The following is a 23,077-nucleotide window of genomic DNA, read 5'->3' as shown; positions in this document are numbered from 1 at the left end:
ACCATTTCATTAATTGTTAGCCTAACAAACTTTTCCGAGCAACTTTCAATATACTTATGATGAACATTTGTCAGTTGTTTTACGAACATTATAGTGGTTACGCGGCAAAATAAAAATATTAAAAATGAGAAGCATTCAATTTCCGCTAGTTATTTACACTTTAATGATTTTGTTTCAAAACTATTGTACAGCCTGGATTTTACCTATGGTAAGATACAACGAAATTTCAAATGCGAAAAATGCCGATAATCTGCAAGAGAACGCTACAACAGAAGACTTCAAGGAACTTATAGGCATACAAATAATTAAATTTACACGTAAAGATCCTATAATGAAAATTTTCGATTACGATATGGATTTAGCACGTAAATTTGCCTACAAGCAGTGGCAAAAACTGCTCAGTGTTTATAAACCGGCACCAAATGTGGAAGTGGAAGAAGTTACAGTACTAGTGCCAGCGCGCGACCCACCAAAAACAAGCGAAAGACCACAAAGCAAGATAATGAAACCAATTAAAGCAGCGAAACTTGAATACGATGAGGATGGACCACAACAAATGGCACAGGCATTGAAGGATTTACGCGGTCCCGATGATAAACACAAAAGATTAAAATAAATAAAAAATAGTTATAATTTTAAATTAATTTTTTTTTTATAATTATAATATATAAATCCATATATTTGTATAATTTATTTTGCACTACGTTAAAACTTATTATGTTCATGTACCAGCACTACTGACATTATATCTTCTGCTTACACTCTTCCTCGCTTGCACCTGCTGTGTTAGCTCATTCATTTAAAACGCTAGCGAATGTCCTTCTGTTTGTTTTGCCGCTATTTCCGTACTTCCTTCACTGGCTTCCGCCCTTGCGTGTTCTTCCAGAAAATTATGTGTTACTTCTTCAATCGCAGTACCAATTTCAAGTGCTAAATTATCAAACGCGTATTCACCAAATGAGCTCGAACGTTTCCATGTGTCCATGTCTGTGCTCCACACTTGCTCATGTTTATGTACGCCGTGCTCACTACTAAAGCGATAACGATTTGGGGTGTGTGGGGTTGTTACGCTGTTCCGCCAATAGCGATACAAGTCGAAGCCAGGCATGTCCCCAACATCTTTTGGATTTGTGTCCCAGTTACCATTTGTACCAGCACTACTGACATCACATCTTTTGATTGCACTCTTCCTTACTTCCATCTGCTGTGTTTCACAATCGCACTCAATGCGCCCATCAACGGTTGCATGTTCGCAACCACATTTTGCCACAACGTTCTCTGTTTGTGAGCTTGTCTGGTGCGTGGTGAAGCAAAAGCACCGCGAACAGTGTATACAACAACAACAGAGTATGTTGCAGCAAAAATCGGATGCGGCCCGTAAACATTCGAAGAATTCGGGCATAAAGGAGGGATTGATTACAGCATAGACGAGTATATTGATACTAAGCTGTAGCGCATTTAAGGTTAGACAAATCATATCCACCTTTGCCATCAAACCGAAATTTACACGAGATAAGTCGCCACCAAAGAGCAAATTTAGTGCATTTTTACGTGAGGTAAGTGCTGCGGGCAACTCACCAATCATGTACAGTACAATTAAAATTATAATTGTTATGGTTAATTTAAGCTGATGCTGCGTAACGAAAAGAGAGAAAAGGAAAAAGTTAAATGGGAAACGGATATATCAATTCATTTAAATTTGATAATAGTTATATTTCCTCTGTATCACTAAATACCTACCTGATAACGCTTTTTTGCTGTTTTTGCATTATTATTTCCATATCTCTGACATTTTTTGCTTTGTTTTGTCCAACGTCGAAAAGCTACAATTATGGCTATATTACCGATTGTGAGAAATATAGCTGGTAGCAGTGTTAACAGTATGAAAGAACACCAATTGTGTATTTTGTAATAACTAAAAAATATATAAAGTTAAATTACGATAACAAATTAATATAAATTGCTGTAAAATAAAGAATGTTAAATTACAATAAACAAATTATTTACAATTGCTGACTAGATAGATTTAAACCCTCTAACTAAAAAAGTTTGGGGCAGGTAGGTAGGTAGCAGTGCTGCCACCATGCGCTCAATTAGCGCTGGAGCCGCCATTTTGATGCACTACCCTAGGACCTTATCAACTTGCTATTCCCTATCAACATTGTGCTCAAACTATTTGGGGCAATACTCGGGTATTTTTTCTATTATATTTCTTTCATACATACACAAAATGGAATTATTTACATAGGTACATACACATACACATATATTTATATTTGCTAAAATGTTTGTCGCTGTACTGATTTTATAAACAGTAAATTATGTGATAAGCGTCAGTGATGGCGTGTTTATCACCTACAGAATTTAATTATAGTTTTCATAACTCCACTTCAATCGAAACAACTACTTATAAATACGTACAGCAGAGACGACAAAATTGCATATTGAACAAGAATACATAAATTCTATCATTCTTGATATGATGCACGATAGCGAAGAAGTGCATGAAAATAAATCAACACATACATTTGTAAAAAAAAATATCCGGAAATGTAGTTAAAACAGTAGTTTGTTGACAGATGTTAAACAAGTGTCAACCCTTTTCCTGTGATATGCCGGCAAATTATGTTACAAAATTAAAAGTTCACTGGCTTTACTTACGTGGTATAGTATAATTTGTGTGTTATAAAAGTGTCGTCGTCATTTACCACAAAAATGAAAAAATATGGCAAATTTAGAATCACCGATATAATAATAACCATTATAATAATACGCCGTGCTACTTTGCACCGACAAAAACGCGGAGGTCCGCAACCATTGACGACGCCGTAATTTAGGTAAATCCAACGGTCACAACTAACACTTCCAAGTAAAAGATTCGCAGCACCGGTGCTGATACCAAATAACGGTGTTTGCCATTGAAAATCATACGCAACCCAGAAATGGATGTTGAAGAAAATACTACGCGAAAGTGCGGTGAATAAAATGAGTAAACAGGAGAAGCAGTCCAGCAACGCGAGCGCAGCGAGGTAGGAAAAAGCTGATGGCGTCATTTTAGGACGCATAAAGACCATAGCATTAATAAAATTTGCACATAATCCGAAGCATGAGAGTACGGGAACGATAAAAGCGTAAATCACATATGCCGTCAATGTTGGTTCAGCACGTTTCCAAACACAAATCTTGTCCGGTAGGAATAAATCGTTGGCATTAATATTTTTTAACGTCAGTATGAATTCTGTTGCATTTTCGATGTTATTATTGAAACCCACAATACATTGCATACTTTACAGATTATATAAAATATTCCCGTTTTTATCTAGCCTTATCTATTTTATTTACTTTCCGTACCAAGACCACGCACGACGTGCGCGTTGTCAATCAACTGATTTTAACTGAAAGATTACAAGAGAAAGTATGCATCAAATCTGCAAAAACTGTTATCGGTACGGTATGCCTCCATTGAGTGGTTCAACGGCGCGAGTAACGTTAACCGCATGCAGATATGCTAATTTGACTATAATGATAAGTTATCAGTATCAGTTGTACGCCAATCAGCCTGTAAGTATACTAACAAATATTTCACTTCATTTTGGTTATTGAAAAGCAAATAATTTGGTTGCCATTATATTGATTAGATGTCAACAATGACAAAACACGGTGTAATTCCCACGACAGTCGGTTTACGTTATCGGAATTGAACCGGATTTTATCCGGCCAGAGCTATTATTTCGACCATCTAACCTTGTTTGCTGTACTGCTCGCTTCATCCACGCTGGTAGAATTCAACAACTACGACCAAATTTCCCAAGTTAAGCAGCAGTCTTAGCAATTGAGCACGACATCTTACTCCAGGGTCGATCCCTGTGATCCCGCATAAGGGATCTCAATTTGAAGATTCGACAACTGGTAGATCAACTTAAACGGAAGAAATTAGTGGAACACCTGAAGTTATGCAATATCTCCGCCGGAGCAAGCAAGCTTTTGACTACTGAACGAAATTCAGTTCTATGTTCGTGCCTTGTCAGGCGCCAAGAAATGTGTAAGCTACTTTAGCCGACAATTCATACTGCACGCTTTGGTAGACAAGGCGAAAAGGTGTGTTACCCAACGGTTGCGCAAAATGCCAAAAAACTGCGCACCATATGATTTTACAGACGAGGAGGTTCAACTGCCATCAACAAGGCAAAAGCATCTAGATCCATTCACCCAGACGCTATAAATATGCTGATGTTAAAACGCCTAGGCTCGACGGGAAATAATTATCTCACCAAGGTCCTCAATTTGTCACTAGTCACTCTTCACATACCCGATGTGTGCAAAATCGGAAGGGTGACCCCCTGCTGAAACAGGGGAAGCCTCCCAACCTAGTGGAGTGTTATCGCCCAATAACTCTCCTTTCCCCAGTAGTGAAAACACCTTAGGCCTTGCTACTCCTGACTTTCACACAACAGCTCGTGGCCTCAACCAGAAACTCCCCTGCGAGAGGACTTTCCTCGTAGCGAGGACTTGTCAAAAGGCCATAAAACGCTGCTTTAATATATTGAACACACAACTATTCCTCCAGGACTGAAGAGGTAGATAGTGAACTATCTGAGGAGTCGACAATCATCGGTACTATTTCGAGGTCAACATTCTAAATTAAGGAGAATTAAAAAAGGGGTTCCGTAGGGTGGTGTCTTCTTTTCGCCACTGTTTAATCACTACATTTCAAAACTCCCATAATCACTAGAAGGATATATGATATGATTGTACGATAATGACGTCGGGCAATGAAATAGCATGGCATGTGAACGGCTATCTCCTAGAACTCACTCGATTCTTCACTGCAAGGAGCCAAAAACTCTTCTCTGCCAAATCCACTGCCTCTCTATTTACAAACTGGACGAAAGAGTTCAGACTGAACCTCAACATTTTATTTATTTATTAAACAAACGCCTATCGGCAATATACAAAGAAAAATTTTAAATTTTATAAGTATTGTAATATAAGAGGGATAGTACACAAGCAGGTTTGTAAGATTTGACACGTTGGATGATTGACTGCTGGTTTCCTAGATTGGTTAATTAATTGACTAATGGTAGTCAAGCAGCTTGCTCTTTAGGTCTACATAAATTTTAACTTTACTCAAAACAATAGTAAACGTTTGCGTCTTTAATGCAGGTTGGCTGGAGCAAATTCAAAACTATTATAAATGTCAGACGCATCGATGATGCCGTTGGCTATTTTAAAGAAAAATGCTAGGTCCGCAATTTGACGTCGAGAACAAAGTCTATTAATTTTAAAGTAGCGACAGATCTCTTCTGGTGAGTAGCCATGTGATGTGATCAATACGATTAATCAGGAGTTCAATATATGGAGACCAAATAACTGAACTATATTCCAATATTGGTTGAACAAGCGAGTAATAAAGATGAATCAGCGTGTGAGGATTGGAGAAGTCACTATAGGTCCTAGTGATGAAACCCAACATCATGTGATCTTGTTGGGTAATTTTATCAGTGTGTTTAGTAAAAGTAAACTTATGGTTCATAATAATTCCCAGATCCCTAATGTCTTTACTTTTAGTGACTTTATTATTAACTAGCTTATAGTCAGTCGAAGTATTAGTATGTGAACATGAGAAAGATAAAGCGGCACACTTTTTTATGCTTAAATCCAATTTGCTTTTGATGCACCACGTAGAGAGCTGGTCCAAATCCTGTTGGAGAGCATGAGAATCTGAGTTTTTTACGATTCTTTTGTAGATCTCCATCTTAAAATTGCCACCGATGTCGTTGATAAATATGTTAAACAGGATGGGATGAGAGATGACCATCAATTTTGACTTGGAGTCTTATGTCGACTAGATATGAGCTAATCCATTTAAGGGCGTTAACTCGCACATCAATTGCGCTTAGCTTCTGTAGTAGGATGTCGTGGTTGACTCTATCAAAAGCCTTACTAAAATCAGTGTAGACAGCATGCACCTTATATCCATTATTCATTGCATTCAGGATATAACTGACATAAGTAAAGAAGTTTGAAGTAGTAGACCGTCCACCAAAAAATCCATGTTGTTGAGTCGGAATAATCTCGAAAAAGAATTGAGAAGTTGAAGAAGAATTAGTTTCTCAAAAAGCTTTGCTAGCGCTGACTGGATACATATGGGTCTGCAATTAGATACGTCAGATCTGAGTCCGTCTTTATGAATAGGAGTGGCGAAGGACAGCTTCCACTCAGTGGGAAAAATACCTTGCTGCAAAGAAGCGTTGAAAATATGTGCTAGTGGTTTCCTAAGTCCTGTTGCGCAATTTTTAAGAAAGATATTCGGAATACCGTCCGGTCCAGCAACTTTCCGTCGATGACGTTAAAATTCTGACGATAAACAACCCCACTCGACAACCTGTGCTCCTTCACTCAGCATATGACCATGATTGTAGCCAAAGTACCGAGCTGCACCAAAATCCTCAAGTCCTTTTCCGGCAACACCTGAGAAAAAGACAAAGAAACGTTGTTGGCAATATACAAAGCATTCGCTTGGCCGAACATTAACTACACTGCGCAACGATATGGTGGCCTAGATGTAGGAAGCGCAGACGAAGAAGCTTCAGACGTGTCAGAACGCTGCACTTTGTACGATTACAGGATGCGTCCTGTCGAACACCTGCATAGTGGTGCCTGTTTCCGGTTAAGGAACACAATGAACTCCTCTTCAGCGAAATCAACCCAGTCGTTTGCTCGAAGCGGAGCCGCCTTCTAGGAGTATCAAGAGTTCATTGCTTGATTACGTCAACTACATTGAGCCGTACACTGACCAGACTACGAACGCAACAACAGTGAATGGCGTACCCATAGCGGACAAAGTGCCGAAGTTGCATCAAGAATCTAGAATAACCCTTGTGTAATTTCGTTCTGAATATTGTAACGGGTTAAACTCCTACTTGTCCAGAATATACCCCGACATACCAAATATATATCATCGTGCAATGGGTCCCCGAATGACTCGTAACCACCTCTTTGTATGCCCAATGAACCCCACTCATTTAACACTCCTCTTCCTATGGTCCGACTCCGTCGAAAAAGTACGTTTCCTGGACCTGCCATTAGATGACTTCGATGATAACCAACGTGAATCTTACCATCCAAACAGGGATGAAATAACCGCTACAACATCAAAAATATACAAAATACGGTATACAAAACAGGTACACCTATAAAGAAGATCCGCATTATTAATGTGACTGCATTTGGTAAAAAGATAACAACAGTTAAACATTTATCGGTACTATCTTTTTTATAAATATTTATTATAACACGTAGTGTAATACATTTCACAACTATTTGCGACGTATATATATCTTACTAGTTTTTAAACCTTATATTGGGAAAAAATATAATATACCTTATACATTACTTTATTTAAGGTTGGGATTCATTAATATTTAATGTAAATATTAGTCTATTATCCTTTTATTTATTAAGACTTCGAATTAAAACTTTGGTTTGGATCGATTATGGGGAAAAACACCCAGTTGCATTCAAACCATAAAGTGCCGCTGATTAGGTTCATACACGAATTTTTTAAACCGCTCATATTGTATGGTTTCTCCGTTCATGCACTTGAATTTGCAGTTTTCTTTTCATTTTGGTAGCAGACGCCTTAACACACTTGTCATGTAACGTGCGCGCGCCGCATACTCAATTAATCAAACAACACTTGAATTAGGTTGAAATTGTACCGATGAAATGCTCATTACTTCATTATCTTCACCTTCCACATCCTCTATGCGCACAGCTTCAACATCGCCGCTCCCTAAATTATTAATGTCATCCTCTTCCTCATCGTCCAGTGTAGGAGTTTTAATGCGATTGCGTATTATAATATCACGCTCGGCTGGTGGTTGCAAATGCAATGGATTATTTGCTATATCCACAGTATCCATATCACGACCTTGCAAGCCTAACGTCAAATTCACCTTCGATTGTTGTCCTGCAGTTAAACCAGTATTTGATGGTAGTTTAGGTGTTGTTGCAGGTGGACGCAAACGTGCAGGGTCCAATAATGAATGCATTTTTGTTTGTTTTTTTGGTGTGCGTGCAGGAGATGTTTTGCGTGAACTGATCAGAGATTTCAATTGTTTAGCGCTACAAAAAAATATCGAATCATATAAACTACTGTGCATTCAAAATATATGTTTGCTTACGCTTCAATTAGTTTGAGTAATAAACGATGATATGCTTCATATTCCTCACTGCCAAATTCATTAGGATCGTGTCGGGCGTGCTCATACATATCGCAAAATTGATGTATCATGCGTTGCTGTCCAGAGCAATTAAGTGTGGTGGCAGCAAGTGTAGTAAGTAGGAAAGCGCGCAAACTGTCGTACGGATGTCGCATGCTACCATCGCTACGCATTATTTCCGATTCTAGAATAAAATATACGGTTTATAAAAAATTACTTATAATTATATTTGCTTACCCAAAATTTTTACATCGTCAACAGCTTTCATGCGATAATAATATGGCGGTAATGGCTGATCCGTACGCAAAATATATTTATCATCTGTCCAAAGTAATCTTGGCTCTTGTGCAATTTTCTGTATGCAATCTAGACGACGCTCAATCTCCTTTCGTAGTGTCTGAAAGATCATATATAATAAAAGAAAATAAAATTGTTTATTCTATGAATTTAACTGCTCTTTACATACCTTCTTTGCATCATTACCCACGGGTACGTGTGGTCCACGGCGACTTCGTAGTGTAAAACGCATAATTTGTCGTTTGGCGAAGATGAATAGCATCACAAAAGTCAGCACTCCGCCTCCTATTATGATGATTATCATAACCCCAGATAGTTGCTCCATTTTGTTTCACTGATTATTTAAAACTGCTGCTATATATTATTTTATTTATTTATTTTTATTCAACAGCCAATGTCCACAATAATTTTCTTATCTAGTTTCTTTTATAAAAACAAAAGAACTCCCAATAGGTGCAGCAAAACAGCTGTTTATTATAATTTAAAAAAATATCAGTGTCTATTGTGAATGATTCGAATGATACAGGGTATGTCGTTATAGATAAACGCACATAAATTACATGTACGAAATTCGAGACAGTTCGAAGATTAAATTTGAAATTACTAATGGCAAATTCACACAAAACTTTTGGTTCGCTTTGCGACAGAGATTTATTGTGACAGAAAAGTTCGATGTACGCTTTTGTATGTACGTTCACATAAAAAGTTTTCGACGCGAATCGAAGCAACTCTCATCTTTTTAAGCTTTGCAAAGCAACAGTCACCATTTTCATTAGAGAGAAACACTGAAAGCAAAGCGTTCCTTAGTTTTCTGCGCTTCGTTTTTTCAGTATGAACTGTCACGCAAAGCGAGGAAAGTTGTATGGGTCATATGGTTGCATAAATGGGTCTTAATAGGAATGAAGTCAAGACTACGTTTTTAAGAAGCTGTTGGTGTTTTTTCGTTGGACTTTTAAGATATATATTACGAAAAACAGAGTTAATTGCCTAAAAACTCGAAATTCTATTATTCAACACCGGTATTGGTTTTGGAAAGAATGTGCAGTTTTTCTAAAATAAGTTTGTTGCCTTGACGGTAGCCATGTTAGAAGATGATGGGAGCAAGCACGCTAAATTTGGCTGTTATCTATAGTTAGGTTCAATGAAACGTTTTATAACTTCACATATGCTTTGCTTTTACCATTTACAACTTTTATGCCACAAATCTAAACCATAGTAAAAAATCAAAAATTTTTAGTTTTGGTTTCCTTTTATTTATTTTCCACAATTATTGTTTACATAAATTATTTTCATATTAGTTTTTATTATTAGCTGTGTATTTTGATACATTCACAACATATCCGCAATTTGTATTTTATTAATATAATTGTTTTTTAATAAATCATAATTTTTTATTTTGCGTTTTTAAATTTAAGTACGTACGTTTATTTATGTAATTTCATTTTTTTTTTTTTAAATATGTATAGCAATCGCATTTTTGACTTTTTGTATTTATTAATAGTTTTAGTATTAGGGCATTTTGTTTCATAAATTTTTTTGAAATTTCAATACTTATTTCAGTTAAAATTGTAGTTTTTTTTATATATAGTACACACGCCTATATTTTTATATATTTTTGAAAAGTGCAAGGCTAGATTCTTTGCTGCCGTAAAATAGAAATTAGTTGCAAAATTTAATAAAATGTAGCATTTGATGAAGTGGCTTTGGAAAATTGCATACATTCTGGCGGAAAATATAGCTAAAGGGATAATATAAAAATTTTGACTAATTATTCACTCTAAATATAATATTTTTTAGATTTGCTTTTAAATACAAAACGACATGTCGATTTAATGCCAATATATTTACTTTGCATACAACACATCGATGATGTTGTTATCGGCACATCGCTTGTATTGAACTAGTTAGGTGGGTGCACCAGTGGCAATTAACAGCCTGCGCAAAATTTCCGTTTCCTAACGTTTGCTCGCATTTTCAATTGCGTTTAGCTGGTGTAGTTAGAACTGGTTAAACATATGCGCAAACATTTTATACGCTGCCTAACACATAAACTGCGGTTGCATTGGCATAAATTGACATGTCACATTTTGCATTTACGTTGAAGAGCTGATTAGTTAAGGCCAAATCAGTTGTATGCGCTTGTGTATATTAACTAATCATTATATGAGTATATTTTTGCTGTTAAGACGATAGATATATAGCACCGTTAGAGATACAATTTGAGTTCACTTATACATTTTATTTTATCTATTAGATTTAGATATTATTTTAGTTTTAATTTCTAACCTTTTTTGAGTATAAAGAAAAAGTATTACGTTTTTAAATATAAATACTATGTTTATAGTAAATTTAATTTTTTTAAAAATATTTCTAATAAGTATTGACTTTTTTGTTTTTTCAAATGCCCTTACATAATTTATATTTTTGTATTCGTACTTATATATGTATAATACAGCTTACTTTTGTTCATAGCGCGTTTTTTTTAAATAGCATAATTTTAGCAGTAACATTTATAGTTCCTTAGGTATGTTCTCTATAGTTTTATTTTTTGCAGGCATTAGTTTAGTTTTGGAAATTGTTTGGTAAATATAAATTTGTTTAAAATACAAGTGGAAGCTTTGCTATGTATTTTAAAATTTATTTATCTCTTTCAAAAGCTTAGCTTTTTTAATTTTGTTGGTTTATAAACTTTTTGTATTCTACTGTCTTATATACATACATATAATACATATATATAATATATATGAATATGCATAGTATCAACAGTTATAGAGTTGCGCAAGAGTTCAAAGAATTTATTATTATTTTTTTATAATAGATTTTTGCTAATTTTGTAAATTTTTGTTAAGGTAGCTTTCTCTCGCTCAAAAGTTTGCATAGTAAAAGTTAGGTGACATGACTTACGATGTAACTATGTGATTGGTTTGAGTACCCACATTTGTGACTCTGTATGACTTGTAGCATTATCTGCTGTAGTCACTTAAATATACTAAAAATTATTGGTATATTTATTTTGAAGAGTCATAGGTCAGGTTCACTTATGTTTAGCTAAGGAAGCATTGTGTTAATAATAAGTACTTTGCATTAATCTGCTTTGATCTTCACTTTGAATTGTCATTCTACGTTTACATTTTTCTAGCACATAACTACAATTTTAACTAACTAGTTTAACCGTGCAACCTCGTATTTCCATTTGTATTACTTATGTATGCTGTCGAACCATAAAAACCTCCCAGTAGCAGAATTAAATGGACCCAAGTACTAAGCGCACATCACACTACTTGAATTGACATAATCTACCGTTAGTGCATACCGGTTAACAGTTTATCGCTATATATACCGTTTTGGAGCAGGTGCATTACAATGACGTCAATGACGTGGTTTTATGTCACTCAAATTTACAAACAAAGCTAACCAGCTAACTAGCCAGTCTACCGGTAGAGCATCTTCGCATAAATTATCTGCCTTCCTTTATATGTATGCGGAAATCAGCTGTTAAAGTTGATGTTTATTGAGCGCGCTCCAGCAGCTGTAGGCTGCGCAGGTTGCTGCTGCAGGTGGTGTGTGGTTGGCAAGTTTCTTGCGAGGCTGCGAACTGCTGTCACATAATCTCACTTTTGCTTGTGTTTGTTTGCCTTTGCGCAGACAATCCTTTCGTTTGCCTCATTAAAAATCTATTTACTCAACCTTGCTCTCGATTTTGACATCGTTTTTAAATTTCCTCAAGTATTGATTTACATTTAAGGCTATCTACGATAGCATTGGCTTCATCATTAGCGAAAGCGAAACACCACATCAGTGCTGACAGTTCGTTTACTCGATGACACTTTCTATTCAATTTCCCGTCACTTTGCTCGGGCGCTTAATAATGTGGTAAATCAGTATTGCAATCTGTGTAGCAGTGTACTTTTTATGTCAAAAGTTATTGTTGAGTGGTTGGTTAAGTGCAGGTTGTTGAAAACCAATCAACTTCAGTGGAAATATGACATTTCGTGGGCTTAGATCTTTATGGTAAACTATCAATCTTGTTGAGCTTAGTGGAGGACATCAAACCCCCAAGTAATGCGAATGTTTTAGGTTGTTTGTAAAATTAGTTTTTGCTGAGTTTTTTTTATGTAAAAAGTTAAATTGAAGAAGTTAACTCAGTAGCTTTCTGTTCTAGGGGTCATTTAATTCGTAGTGAATAATTGAGTTGCCAATACGCTCAAAGCAAACTGGTAATGATTTGCCGAAGGTTGCGCAAAGGCAAATTGACACAACAAAGGAAACAAATGTTGTTGTAGTTTTATTTAAATGTTCATAATACAATTATTCGATAACATGAAGAATTGCTCTTGATCGTAAACTTGATCTGAATTAATTTTCGTTTTTAAAACCATACAAGAACATTTTGTAAATATTAAAGGGTTAGGGATAGTCATAATTTAAAAAAAATCGATTTTGAAGTTGATTTCGCAAATAGTTTTGGAGATATGAGCGTATTTGTAAAAGTTTTTTAACTTAGAGTAATTGGCTTCTAAAACTTGAAATGCGTTTTTCTCGAAACTATTTTTTTCGAACTGAAGACCACGTAACTCGAAAACCGCGTTTTGAAAACATGAATAACAAATCAGTGCCAGATCGAAAGCATTTCTTTTAATTTCGATTTTTTATAAACAATTAGCTTTTGGTTTTTTCCCGAAAATCTGGAAAACATTTTCTGAGGCCGCCATTATGTCAATTATTGTAAAAAAAATGAAAAGCTTCGATGAGACACTAAATTATTAATAAAATTAAGTTGTTGGTCAGATTGAGTTTATATAAATCTTCAAGGATTGGTGATGGTCACCGCAAATACCTTCGATTGGAACAAACACCCATTATTTTTAAAATAGTTAAATTTTTTGTTTCAAATTGCTGTCAAGTCAAGTCGAAACCTTATTTTATGATGTCATGTTTTTAATTTTACAAAATAATAGTATTTACTGACAAAACCAAATTATTTAAAATACTAATTTGGTCATGTCTCTGACTACACCTAACCCTATGTTTATGTCTAGCCTAGAATTTGATAAAATTGCTTGATTGTTTGAAATACCTAAACCCAAGTTTCAATTACTAAGCGAATCGTATTTGTTATTTTTTGTGACAATTGTATTTCTTATATTTATTTTGCCCAATTACAAGTATATATGTACTTAACATGGTTGGAAGCTGGGAAAAATATCCCTTGCTATATTTTGTTGATAAGTGGTTGTGCCTTGGAGTTAACAGTTTTTGTAAGTTATCGGTACAGCTAAGGGAAGATCGAATTTTTTCCTTAATATTTTAGATCATGAGTCAGCTGTCGAGTTTCAGACATTGTGTGTCAAAGTCAAAAAAGTGTTGAATTAAGTAATTGAAAACCTTTTGAGAACAAGTGATAAGTACTGCAAATATGTATGTATATATGTAAGCTTTACTTCTTTATGACAGGTACACAATATGACAACACATTTATAAGTTTAACATTCACATATATATATATTTTTTTCTTAACAAAAAACAGTTTGCTTTGTTATTTTTAGTAAATTTTTTCACAGTGTGTTACGTTCTAGACTTTAATAGCCGGAAATTGCAAACACACACAAAAAATTTTTAAAAATCGTTTGTCCTTTAAGTATTATACTTTTTTATTGGTAGTTTTATTTAACGAACTAACATATATATCGAAAAATTCGTTACTCATATGCCATATAATATATTTTATTTGTATGACTTAATAAAAATATGTATAATATAAACTAATACACATTAAAAAACATACATATAAATTGTTTGCAAATACTATATAAGTTTTTGTTATTTTTTACATTTACTATTTTAACAATAAAATCGATGTTATATTTTTTCGCTAGGACATGCACATTTATTGGCTGGTTTATTTTATTTTCATTTATTCTTTCTAATTTTGAGGTTTGTTGTATATAATTAAGCATATCTTTAATTGGCTGAAGTTGTTAATACACATGCATAAATTGTTTGTGATTTTCAACTTATTTTCATGTTTTTAAGAATTGTCAGCTTCAATAAAGTAAAGTACATTGGCATTGCTTGCAGCAAAATAATAAATTTAACAACTAATATATAAAAACTAGGCTAACGGTATGTTTACTGCCATATTTTTTGCTACAAATTATATTTAAAAAAATATTTTGAGGTTAATTGTAACTAGAAAATTTATAATTTGTAGTTGAATATTGCCATTGAAGTGCAATACGCTTCAGAACAATTATAGAGGATAAAATGTTGTTATTATATGCATTAAAAATGTCATTAATGTTTATTTTATGGTTTCTGTTATCTTAGTCTCCAAATTTGACACTTAATAATTATAGCTAAAAACTCAATACCTTTGAATGAAACACCCGCTTTATAAATCCTTTAAATAATATTTCCTATGCTTCTTCGGCTTTGATTTTGATATTCTATATTTCATTGACTGCTTTACATTGGCAGCATTTAAAGTAATTAATTTCCCTCGATGAATGTATTATTGTTGTTTTTGTGTTGTCGCTTGAAATTTATCGCGCATTATTTCTGCGTCTCGTCGTGCAATTAATTTTCAATTACATATCCAAAATGCATTTTATAATTTATTTTGCAACTTTTTCTTATATTTCAATAATATGCTTTATTAAAAATCGCAATATTTTACGCTTCATTGTACTCTTATAGAAATTTATTTTTTTATATTTTTATTATTTTTTTTTTAATTTTGAACGCTTCTATTTGCTTAACGTGTAACACATCGTTTAAGCTATCAAAAAAGTGTGGTTATGTGTGTATACACATAATTCTGTTTATTGACTTTTATTTGCCGTTATTTCAATGCTACTACATATATCAGCTTGCCTCTAGTAATTTGCACATGCTGCTTATTTTCATAAGACTAATTTACTTTAATAATAAAAGTTTAATATGTTTTAATTTTGTATAATTTTGTTATCTTTATAAATACTAAACTTTATACTTGTTGTTGTATTGCTTAAAAGCGAACAACTTATTGTTCATCCTCTGGTGGCATTTTAGCCAAAGTCAGCAATATCATTGTCAGTTCCTTGCGTGAGATTTTGCCATCTTTATCGTAGCCCACGCCACGCAAAATAGTCTCCTCGAAAGCTTTTAAATCCTGAGCATCGTAGTCGTCCTGTGTGAGAACGAAAAGTGAAATAAAACCAAGTTAACTTATCATTAAAGTAGCAATTGTTTCTGACAGCGAACTTAGTCGCTAGTTTGCTACATTTCACATTATTTTCACGAAATATACACTACATACACACCTTCTTTACCAACTCCAGTAGATCTTTGAGGAATCCCTTTAGCTCCTCGTTTTCTATTGAGCCGCTATTATCCTACAAGTGTAGAAAAAGATAAAGTGGCTTTAAAGAAGGCTCATATATATATGTATGAATACTCGTATGTATCGGTATATGCTTTTGTGCAAAATAAACATTGATATGGCAACCCCTCAAATCCATTCCAACATGTCGACAGCAAATAAATGGAAATTTAATAGTGCTTGCTCAATCCCGCTCAGAGATAAGAATATAATGAAATGTGATGCGACCAGTGGGTAGCAACACAAGTCTTACATTCTATTTTTTTACAACAGGGTTGCTCGAAACAATTTTCGTTCCGTTAAATATGTCTGTTGAGAATTTTTTATATAGATATGAATAAAAAACCAACAATATTTTGCAAATCTGTCTTTAAAATTATATTCGTAATTCGTATAATTTATAAGCCAAGTTTGAGAGACGCCTTTATAAATCTTGATGTGTATAGAAAGAGCCAAATATTCAGACACCAAGAGATTCTAATGCACCAACTTTAGTCCCAAATATGTGGATTGCAAACACCATATCTAACTCGATGATTTCACTTACCTATATACATACATACATATACAGCCATACATAGTGTGTACATTGTGCAAGGTTGTGCGATTGCCTGGGTTGTGGCTGCAAGGACTTTATGGAAAAAGCAACTAGTTAATCCAGTATAAAGTGGAAACTGTGTTTGCGCAGAGTTATTTAGCTGTTGCCATTGCAGCAAATCATCCAACGCTAACCAAATCCTGCAGCGGCTGCGGCAGTGACTCTGTTGCTCAGCGCGCCAATCAGATTGTTTGAATGGCAAAACAATTGACCGCACTCCACCCAACGCAAAATGTTGCAATACAATACAGCATCAGCAGCAACCGAATCACACAATAAAGCATAGTATTTTTACATACATACATATGTATGTAATATGTACGCTTCGCAGCATTTCCGCTGAGTGTTGTCTAAGTTTGAGCATACGACTTCTGTGTTGCTGGTCCACAAATTGCGAATATTCTTCTTTTTTGCACTTCATTTGTACTTGTGAGTGTGTGGTTGTGCAATTTTGTTTGTATGCATGTTTGTTGACTTTAAAATGTGCTCAGCTACAAGCGTAAATAAAATCGAAATTCCGAAGTGTTTCCTTTGTGATCGTATATATTCCCAGCTAACCTGGAGTGAACGGCGTGAACTATGTGGCTTTCAATTTGAAATTGAAAATGCAAAGTAGGAGATTAAATTGCTTTTGTCGCAGTAAGCATTGACTGTGATTTGTGGATGTGTGAAAAGTATAAGGCATTATTTTCTATTTAAAACTTTGCTTATAAATGCCATCCTACAAAAAACAGCTTACTAATTTGTACTTTTGTAAAACAGTTGGCTTAATAAATAATAGGGATCGACTAGGGAGTATTTTAATTTGAATGATACTTGTATAAGGAAGAGCTAAGTTCGGGTGTAAACGAACATTTTGTACTCTCGCAAATTTCAAGGCTCAAAGCCGAGGAGGCTTCAGGTGTTGGCAAATTTTATGTTAAAAAATGTTGCAAAAGAATTCAACTTTTATTGTTCGACGAAATCGTGAATGGATTACAAACAAATTTGCTATCTTGCTTTAAATGCCGTGGATTCGCTTATATGTACATACATATATGGGCTACATTTTATATATGTAGTTGACGTGGAAAACGCCAACCAAAAGATCAGATATTGGGAATATGAGGTTTGGCCCAAGGTCTAGGTCAATTTCATTCTGGTCTGTGTAGTAGCTGATTGAATTAAGTTTTGACATTGATCAGGCATACTTGGGAATGTATTTTCAAGCAATTTTATAAATTTGTTAGAATAAAGAAAATCATTCTAAGTAGTGTATGGAAGTTGGGTTTACTCAGTACATCAAATATTACACATTCAGTTAATTTGCTTTGGTAACTCACATACATGAGGTATAAAGTCCCGGCTTTTGTTTTTGTTTTTTGCCATATGCGGTCACTTTTTACACTTTCGGACTTCTACGCTCGTTCTAATAACGCTTTATACTTGTAATAACCACTATTAATGGTTTTTCCTTTTTCAAGAGATTCGATGAATATTACACCTTTCATATTTCAATATGCCAAAGCCATCAACTTTCCAGCTTCAGGCGCTTTGGACGAGGCTGCTGTCCACGTTTTGATTCCGGAGTGCTGACGATCGTTTTGATTCCGGAGTGAAGTGATGGATCCAGGTTTCATCCATTGTCACATATCGACGCAAAAATTCCTGTTACGTTTAAACATGAACAGAGCTTTCTCATGGACAAATGCTTATGTAATAAAAAAAACTCGTTCTTTTGAAATCCTCACGATGTCAGCTATATCACACCACTTCACTTTCCGAGCATTCAGAACGATTTTGTGAATTTTTTTTATGGTTTCTGGTGTTACACCCTCATTTGACGCACGTTGTTTTGCATCATTGGTGTCTCTACGACCACGTTTGAAGTCAGCAAACCAATGTTATATTGTGGTTTCTGATGGTGCGGATCAAGAAGCAGTGTAAAATTAAAACACGAAATTTTTTATCATCCATTGTTTTTAAAATAACAAATGTATCGTCACTCTTAGCACAATAACTCGCAAACCAATGAATAGAATGTCATAAAATTTTAACAGCTGTCTTTTGAAGATTGTACTAACGGAAAATGAGGTGATAGTAATGATTCTAATATATATATTATATATTATTTTAAAAAGGTTACTTTAAAAGGTTTATAAAAAACGTGCTCTGTATTTTCTGCGCTTACTTTTTCGATAGTGAGTATGATTCACATTTTCTAAGCGTTTTATAATGTTACCAGGACTGCATGGTTATTATAGGTAATTTTAGATAAGTTGCCTTCGATTCGCCAAGCGTTACTCTCCTCTACTCTGTGGAATAATCTGTCCAAGGCGGCTGTCGTTTCGCAGCAGCATATTATACAATTTTTTGTAAAATTCTGTGCAGCGTCATAAATAAAGTACATATTTTAGTCATACTGACAGCTGAAAATTATGCAAACTTTTGAGCAGTCCATTTTCCATTCGAAAAATTTACTCTTTACAAAATTTATGACCAGCCGATGTGACCATTAAGAACATGTGGTTTTTCAATTTTATTTACTGACTTGATTATTTATTTATTTTTTCTTTACAGCACAAAAGATTCTTGTTGAAATAAGTGTCATTGAAGTGCGAAATTTCATTAATGTGTTGTGATTGCTTTTTTATGTAGGAGGTGTCAAAAAGCCAATGAAAGGAATTTATTAAAGAAGTTGTGATGTAGACAGAGGATAGCATAAGGCAGCTTGTCTTCATCAATAATTTATGCTGCACATAAAAGCATTTTCATTTAAAATTCAAATGTGGTAACTAGGTGGTTTTTTTAAATGTGGCACTTGGATATTTGCATTGGAATGACAGCTAGTTTCATCCCTATTGACACATCAAGATGGAGAAATTTTTAGATTTTAATATTCGAGATATTTTATCGCTGATACCGCATTAATCGATTTATTGCTTTCAGTTACATGAGTTTCTATTTTGGCTGAGCTTTCCATTCGATTTCATTTCTGACATTGCCTAAAAACGTAAAGACTGAGTGGAAAGTGACCCAAGCCTTTTTACTTACAGGACCCTAAGTTCGATTATTCGCTTATGAGCTAGTTTGTATACTGATAGCCTGGATCAAACTTTTAATAAGCGCTAAATCTTGGGAGCATTTTCGCCGTTTTGAAGCGGAAATATAAAGGCTGTGATAAACCAAAATTGGTTTATACATTGCAGAGTTGGTTTAAGGTTAAGGTAACATTAGAATTTGAATACAACTGTTAATATTTCTTTAATATAACTCAGAGGAAAATATTATAAATTAATTACAATTGAAGGAGCAGAGAAATAATATTATTTCATTTGCATATGCTTATGTGACTCTTAGATTGAATAAAAACACAGGGAAAAACGTTAACTTCGGTTGCACCAAAACTATAATATGTAGCCTTCACGAATACAAAAGATTCCATCAAGAACTCGATTTTCGGAGATTATACCGTTTCCTTGAGCAATTATTCGTGCCAAATTTCGTGAGGATATCTTAAAAAATAAAAACGTATTTCATAAAAGAGCTTGATTTTGATTCTTCAATTTGTATAACAGCTATACGCTATAGTGGTCCGATATTGGCGGTTCCAACAAATGAGCAGCGTCTTAGAGAGAAAAGGTCGTGTGCAAAATTTTAGATCGATATCTTAAAAACTGAGGCACTAGTTCGCGTATAGACACATAGACTGACAGATGGACAGAAAGACGGACATGTCTAAATCTACTCAGCTCGCCATGTTGAACATTTTTATAAACATTTTATAGGTTGTCTAACATGTATGAGCGTTGCATTATTTTACATACTGGAAAGTAATAATTTTCATTCAAATACTGTACAAAAATCTGAATGTAAAAGATACATTTGATTTGAAAGGAATTGAAGAAAAGCTATTCAAAATGGATACGCAATATAAAATCAATAACAAAACCCAAGTAAGGAAGGTCTAAGTTCGGGTGTAACAGAATATTTTATACGTTTGGAACTTGCAAAGATCAAAGCCGGCTAAATACCTTCATGTGTTCCCTAAACTTTATATTACAACATGTAACTAAAGGGTTCAATTTCATTGTTCAACGAAATCGTGAATGGATTACAATAAAATTTGGTATCATATTAACTTATTTTGAAGGTTACAGACTCACTTATTATTTTATTACTATATTTTACTTCCCTTCAGCGTAAATTATACTTAAATCATCCTCAAATGAGATATATGTTATATAAACACGACCGAAGAAGCTGACTTGATTATATTGAGTTAATGTGCTAAACATCAACAAGAGAATCGATATTCATTATATTAGGGATATGAGGTTTAGACCAAGACTATTTTCATTTATATCGAGCGTCAAACCATTAATATAATTTTATAACTTTTTAGAAAACGTGTCCACTTAATTTTATTAAAATATCACACATTTTGAACAACCAAAACGGTTTAAAGCCAGGTGGAAAGTCAGAAATCATTATATAAGATATATTGGGCGCAGAAAAGGTCTGGGCTTGATTGCATTCATTTTTGACATTGCTCAGGTATACCTCTTTTCAAGCAATTTTATAAATATATAAATATAATATATTGAAGTTAAGTCAGCTGGATGTTTCAAAATCCTGAACTCCAATTATGTGGTGGCTAAGGCAAGTTTTGTACAGATTTTATCCATTTTATCCCTTTATATAGGGGCGAAATATTATAGAAGGAAAAACGACAAGCAAGTTGGATTGTTGCTACAAAAACGGTAGCGAAAACTATTTCTACACCATTTTTCTCACACAACTTTGTCGTCAAAGTTTTTAGGATTGCAACTTACCCGATCGTACAGTGAGAAAACTTTTTCGATGTCCTCTTTTGTCAGCTTAGCGGCACCCTATTGTAAGCCATTGCATAGCGTCGTAAATTGAGGTTATGTTGAAAATGCACCAAGTGTCAAGAGTTTCGGAGTAGTTGTTGAAGGCCACAAACAACAATGGCGAAAAGATGGCGTCAAGTAAGGGCACGGAGTGTGGTGAATATAAAAGAGAAAAGTAATGTGTGTAATTAGCATTTATTTTAGTTTTTATATTTTGGTAAATAAATCATGATAACACTTAAAGTAAAATGTTTAACGAAAAAAACATTTTATTTAAAAATGTATAGTCCATATAGTGTAGACACCCTCTTAAGTATGATTATTTAAATATACGAGTAATATAAAGGCTGCCTGCTATATGAAATTTCAGCTATGAATTTACAAGTTTATGATTATTGGTGTGTTTTGAGTTTAGAAACAAGTTTTAAAAATATGGAGAAAACAATAAGAAGAATCTATAAGCAGAGTATTTTTAAGAAGAAATAAATGATAAACACATATATTATCTAAACTACAGAGCATTCAAATCACTATTACAAAATTACTAAATACTACTTTGACCTTTTCAAAATTAAGCAATATACGATAACAAATATTTAAACTAAAATTGATCTATCGAAGAAGTTATTAATATAATAAGTATTGTAGTAATTATTTTTAAAATTTTATGATATGTATATGTATATATATACGAGTAAATATACTTTATTTTATTTATAGACAAATAATAACAAATTACAATATGAGTACATTTGCTATCAAAAATTTAATGTAAATAACGGTGTATTTGTTATCAATGCTATACTTTCTTGTTAAAAGCTGATTCGTTTTATAATATCGCAGTGTATGTATTTCGACTCGTTGGCATGTAAATTGTCAAAATTAATTTTATTCACTTCCTGCATACTTATAAGCTCACAATAAAATGACAACAAAAACACATGAGCGTGTGTATGTGTTTAAATTGTAGAGCCTGATGATGTGCTTTGATTAACTCATATATCAATTTTAAAACGTTTTTATTAGCTTTAAGACTTGCTTTTTGTATTTTTAATAATATGAAAATGAAATATAAAATACACATTGCTTGCTTAAAATATATTAATTGGTATACTAACGAAAGAAATAGCGGGAAAATTCGCAAAATTTTTTAAATAAAGCCAAAAAATATATAAATATTTTTGTTTGAATACAAAACAAAAATTAAATTTGTATAGTTATAAAATACAAACAAGAAATCTGTCAACAATAAATAACATTGCATTTGCATTGTTTTAAAAAATGTGTCAAATATTGCGTACATGTGGTTTAAGTAGTGAAAACACGCCGATTTATAAGTAGTGTGAATAAAAATAATTATTTTTTATTTAACAAGCAATATATATATTTTTATTTACATGTTACTACAACAATAAGAACATTTACTTTTTAAATCAAAAACATGCCAACTTATGAAAAAACAACCGACAAACACTTGTAATTGTGTGGCAAAAGCTTTTCCTTTCCTCTGCGCTTTCATGCTCTTACTTATTCTTTGCATTCAATCACAGTACTTCATGTGGCAACTAAACCTCATTTATTTAGTAATGCTCTTTCTTGTTCTGTCAGCTTTTAAATATGCGAAATGTTCTTTATGCATATTTAAACTTGTCGTGCGCGGCGTATAAGTAATTAATGGCGGTGGATTAAGTGGCATAGTGTATGTATGTATGTATGTAGCGTGTAGTGCTTGTGTTGGACGAGT

The 23,077-nt window shown here is 33.7% G+C and overlaps 3 protein-coding genes across 8 annotated transcripts in view; all 3 read right to left on the bottom strand.

Annotated features, from left to right (window-relative positions):
• Positions 1–607: 607 nt before the first annotated feature.
• Positions 608–3,284, bottom strand: LOC106617002 (putative G-protein coupled receptor F59B2.13). The gene is made up of 3 exons (XM_014233957.3): positions 2,662–3,284; positions 1,741–1,915; positions 608–1,633 (listed from the first exon to the last, which is right to left on the bottom strand). The coding sequence occupies exons 1-3, from the start codon at positions 3,282–3,284 to the stop codon at positions 800–802; spliced, it is 1,632 nt and encodes a 543-aa protein (XP_014089432.2). The 3' UTR covers positions 608–799.
• Positions 3,285–7,257: 3,973 nt separating this feature from the next.
• Positions 7,258–8,981, bottom strand: LOC106617006 (protein C1orf43 homolog). The gene is made up of 4 exons (XM_014233963.3): positions 8,692–8,981; positions 8,463–8,622; positions 8,187–8,409; positions 7,258–8,127 (listed from the first exon to the last, which is right to left on the bottom strand). Exons 1-4 carry the CDS (start codon positions 8,845–8,847, stop codon positions 7,689–7,691), a joined length of 978 nt encoding a protein of 325 aa, XP_014089438.1. The 5' UTR covers positions 8,848–8,981; the 3' UTR covers positions 7,258–7,688.
• A 771-nt stretch (positions 8,982–9,752) lies between these two features.
• Cbp53E (Calbindin 53E) overlaps positions 9,753–23,077 on the bottom strand; it is a 155,397-nt gene continuing 142,072 nt past the window's right edge. For all 6 annotated transcript variants that reach the window (XM_070107829.1, XM_070107830.1, XM_070107831.1 and 3 more), the window contains 3 exons: positions 21,295–21,351; positions 15,824–15,895; positions 9,753–15,690 (listed from right to left, as the gene is read on the bottom strand). In XM_070107829.1, the coding sequence (XP_069963930.1) occupies positions 15,544–15,690; positions 15,824–15,895; positions 21,295–21,351 (276 nt within the window). In that variant the 3' untranslated portion in view covers positions 9,753–15,543. The remainder of the gene's footprint in view (positions 15,691–15,823; positions 15,896–21,294; positions 21,352–23,077) is intronic.

This window comes from Bactrocera oleae, chromosome 4 (assembly GCF_042242935.1).
Source record: "Bactrocera oleae isolate idBacOlea1 chromosome 4, idBacOlea1, whole genome shotgun sequence".
Taxonomy (NCBI): Eukaryota; Metazoa; Arthropoda; class Insecta; order Diptera; family Tephritidae; genus Bactrocera; species Bactrocera oleae.
The sequence above is the reverse complement of the archived record's forward strand: the minus strand, read 5'-3'. Positions and strand labels throughout refer to the sequence as shown.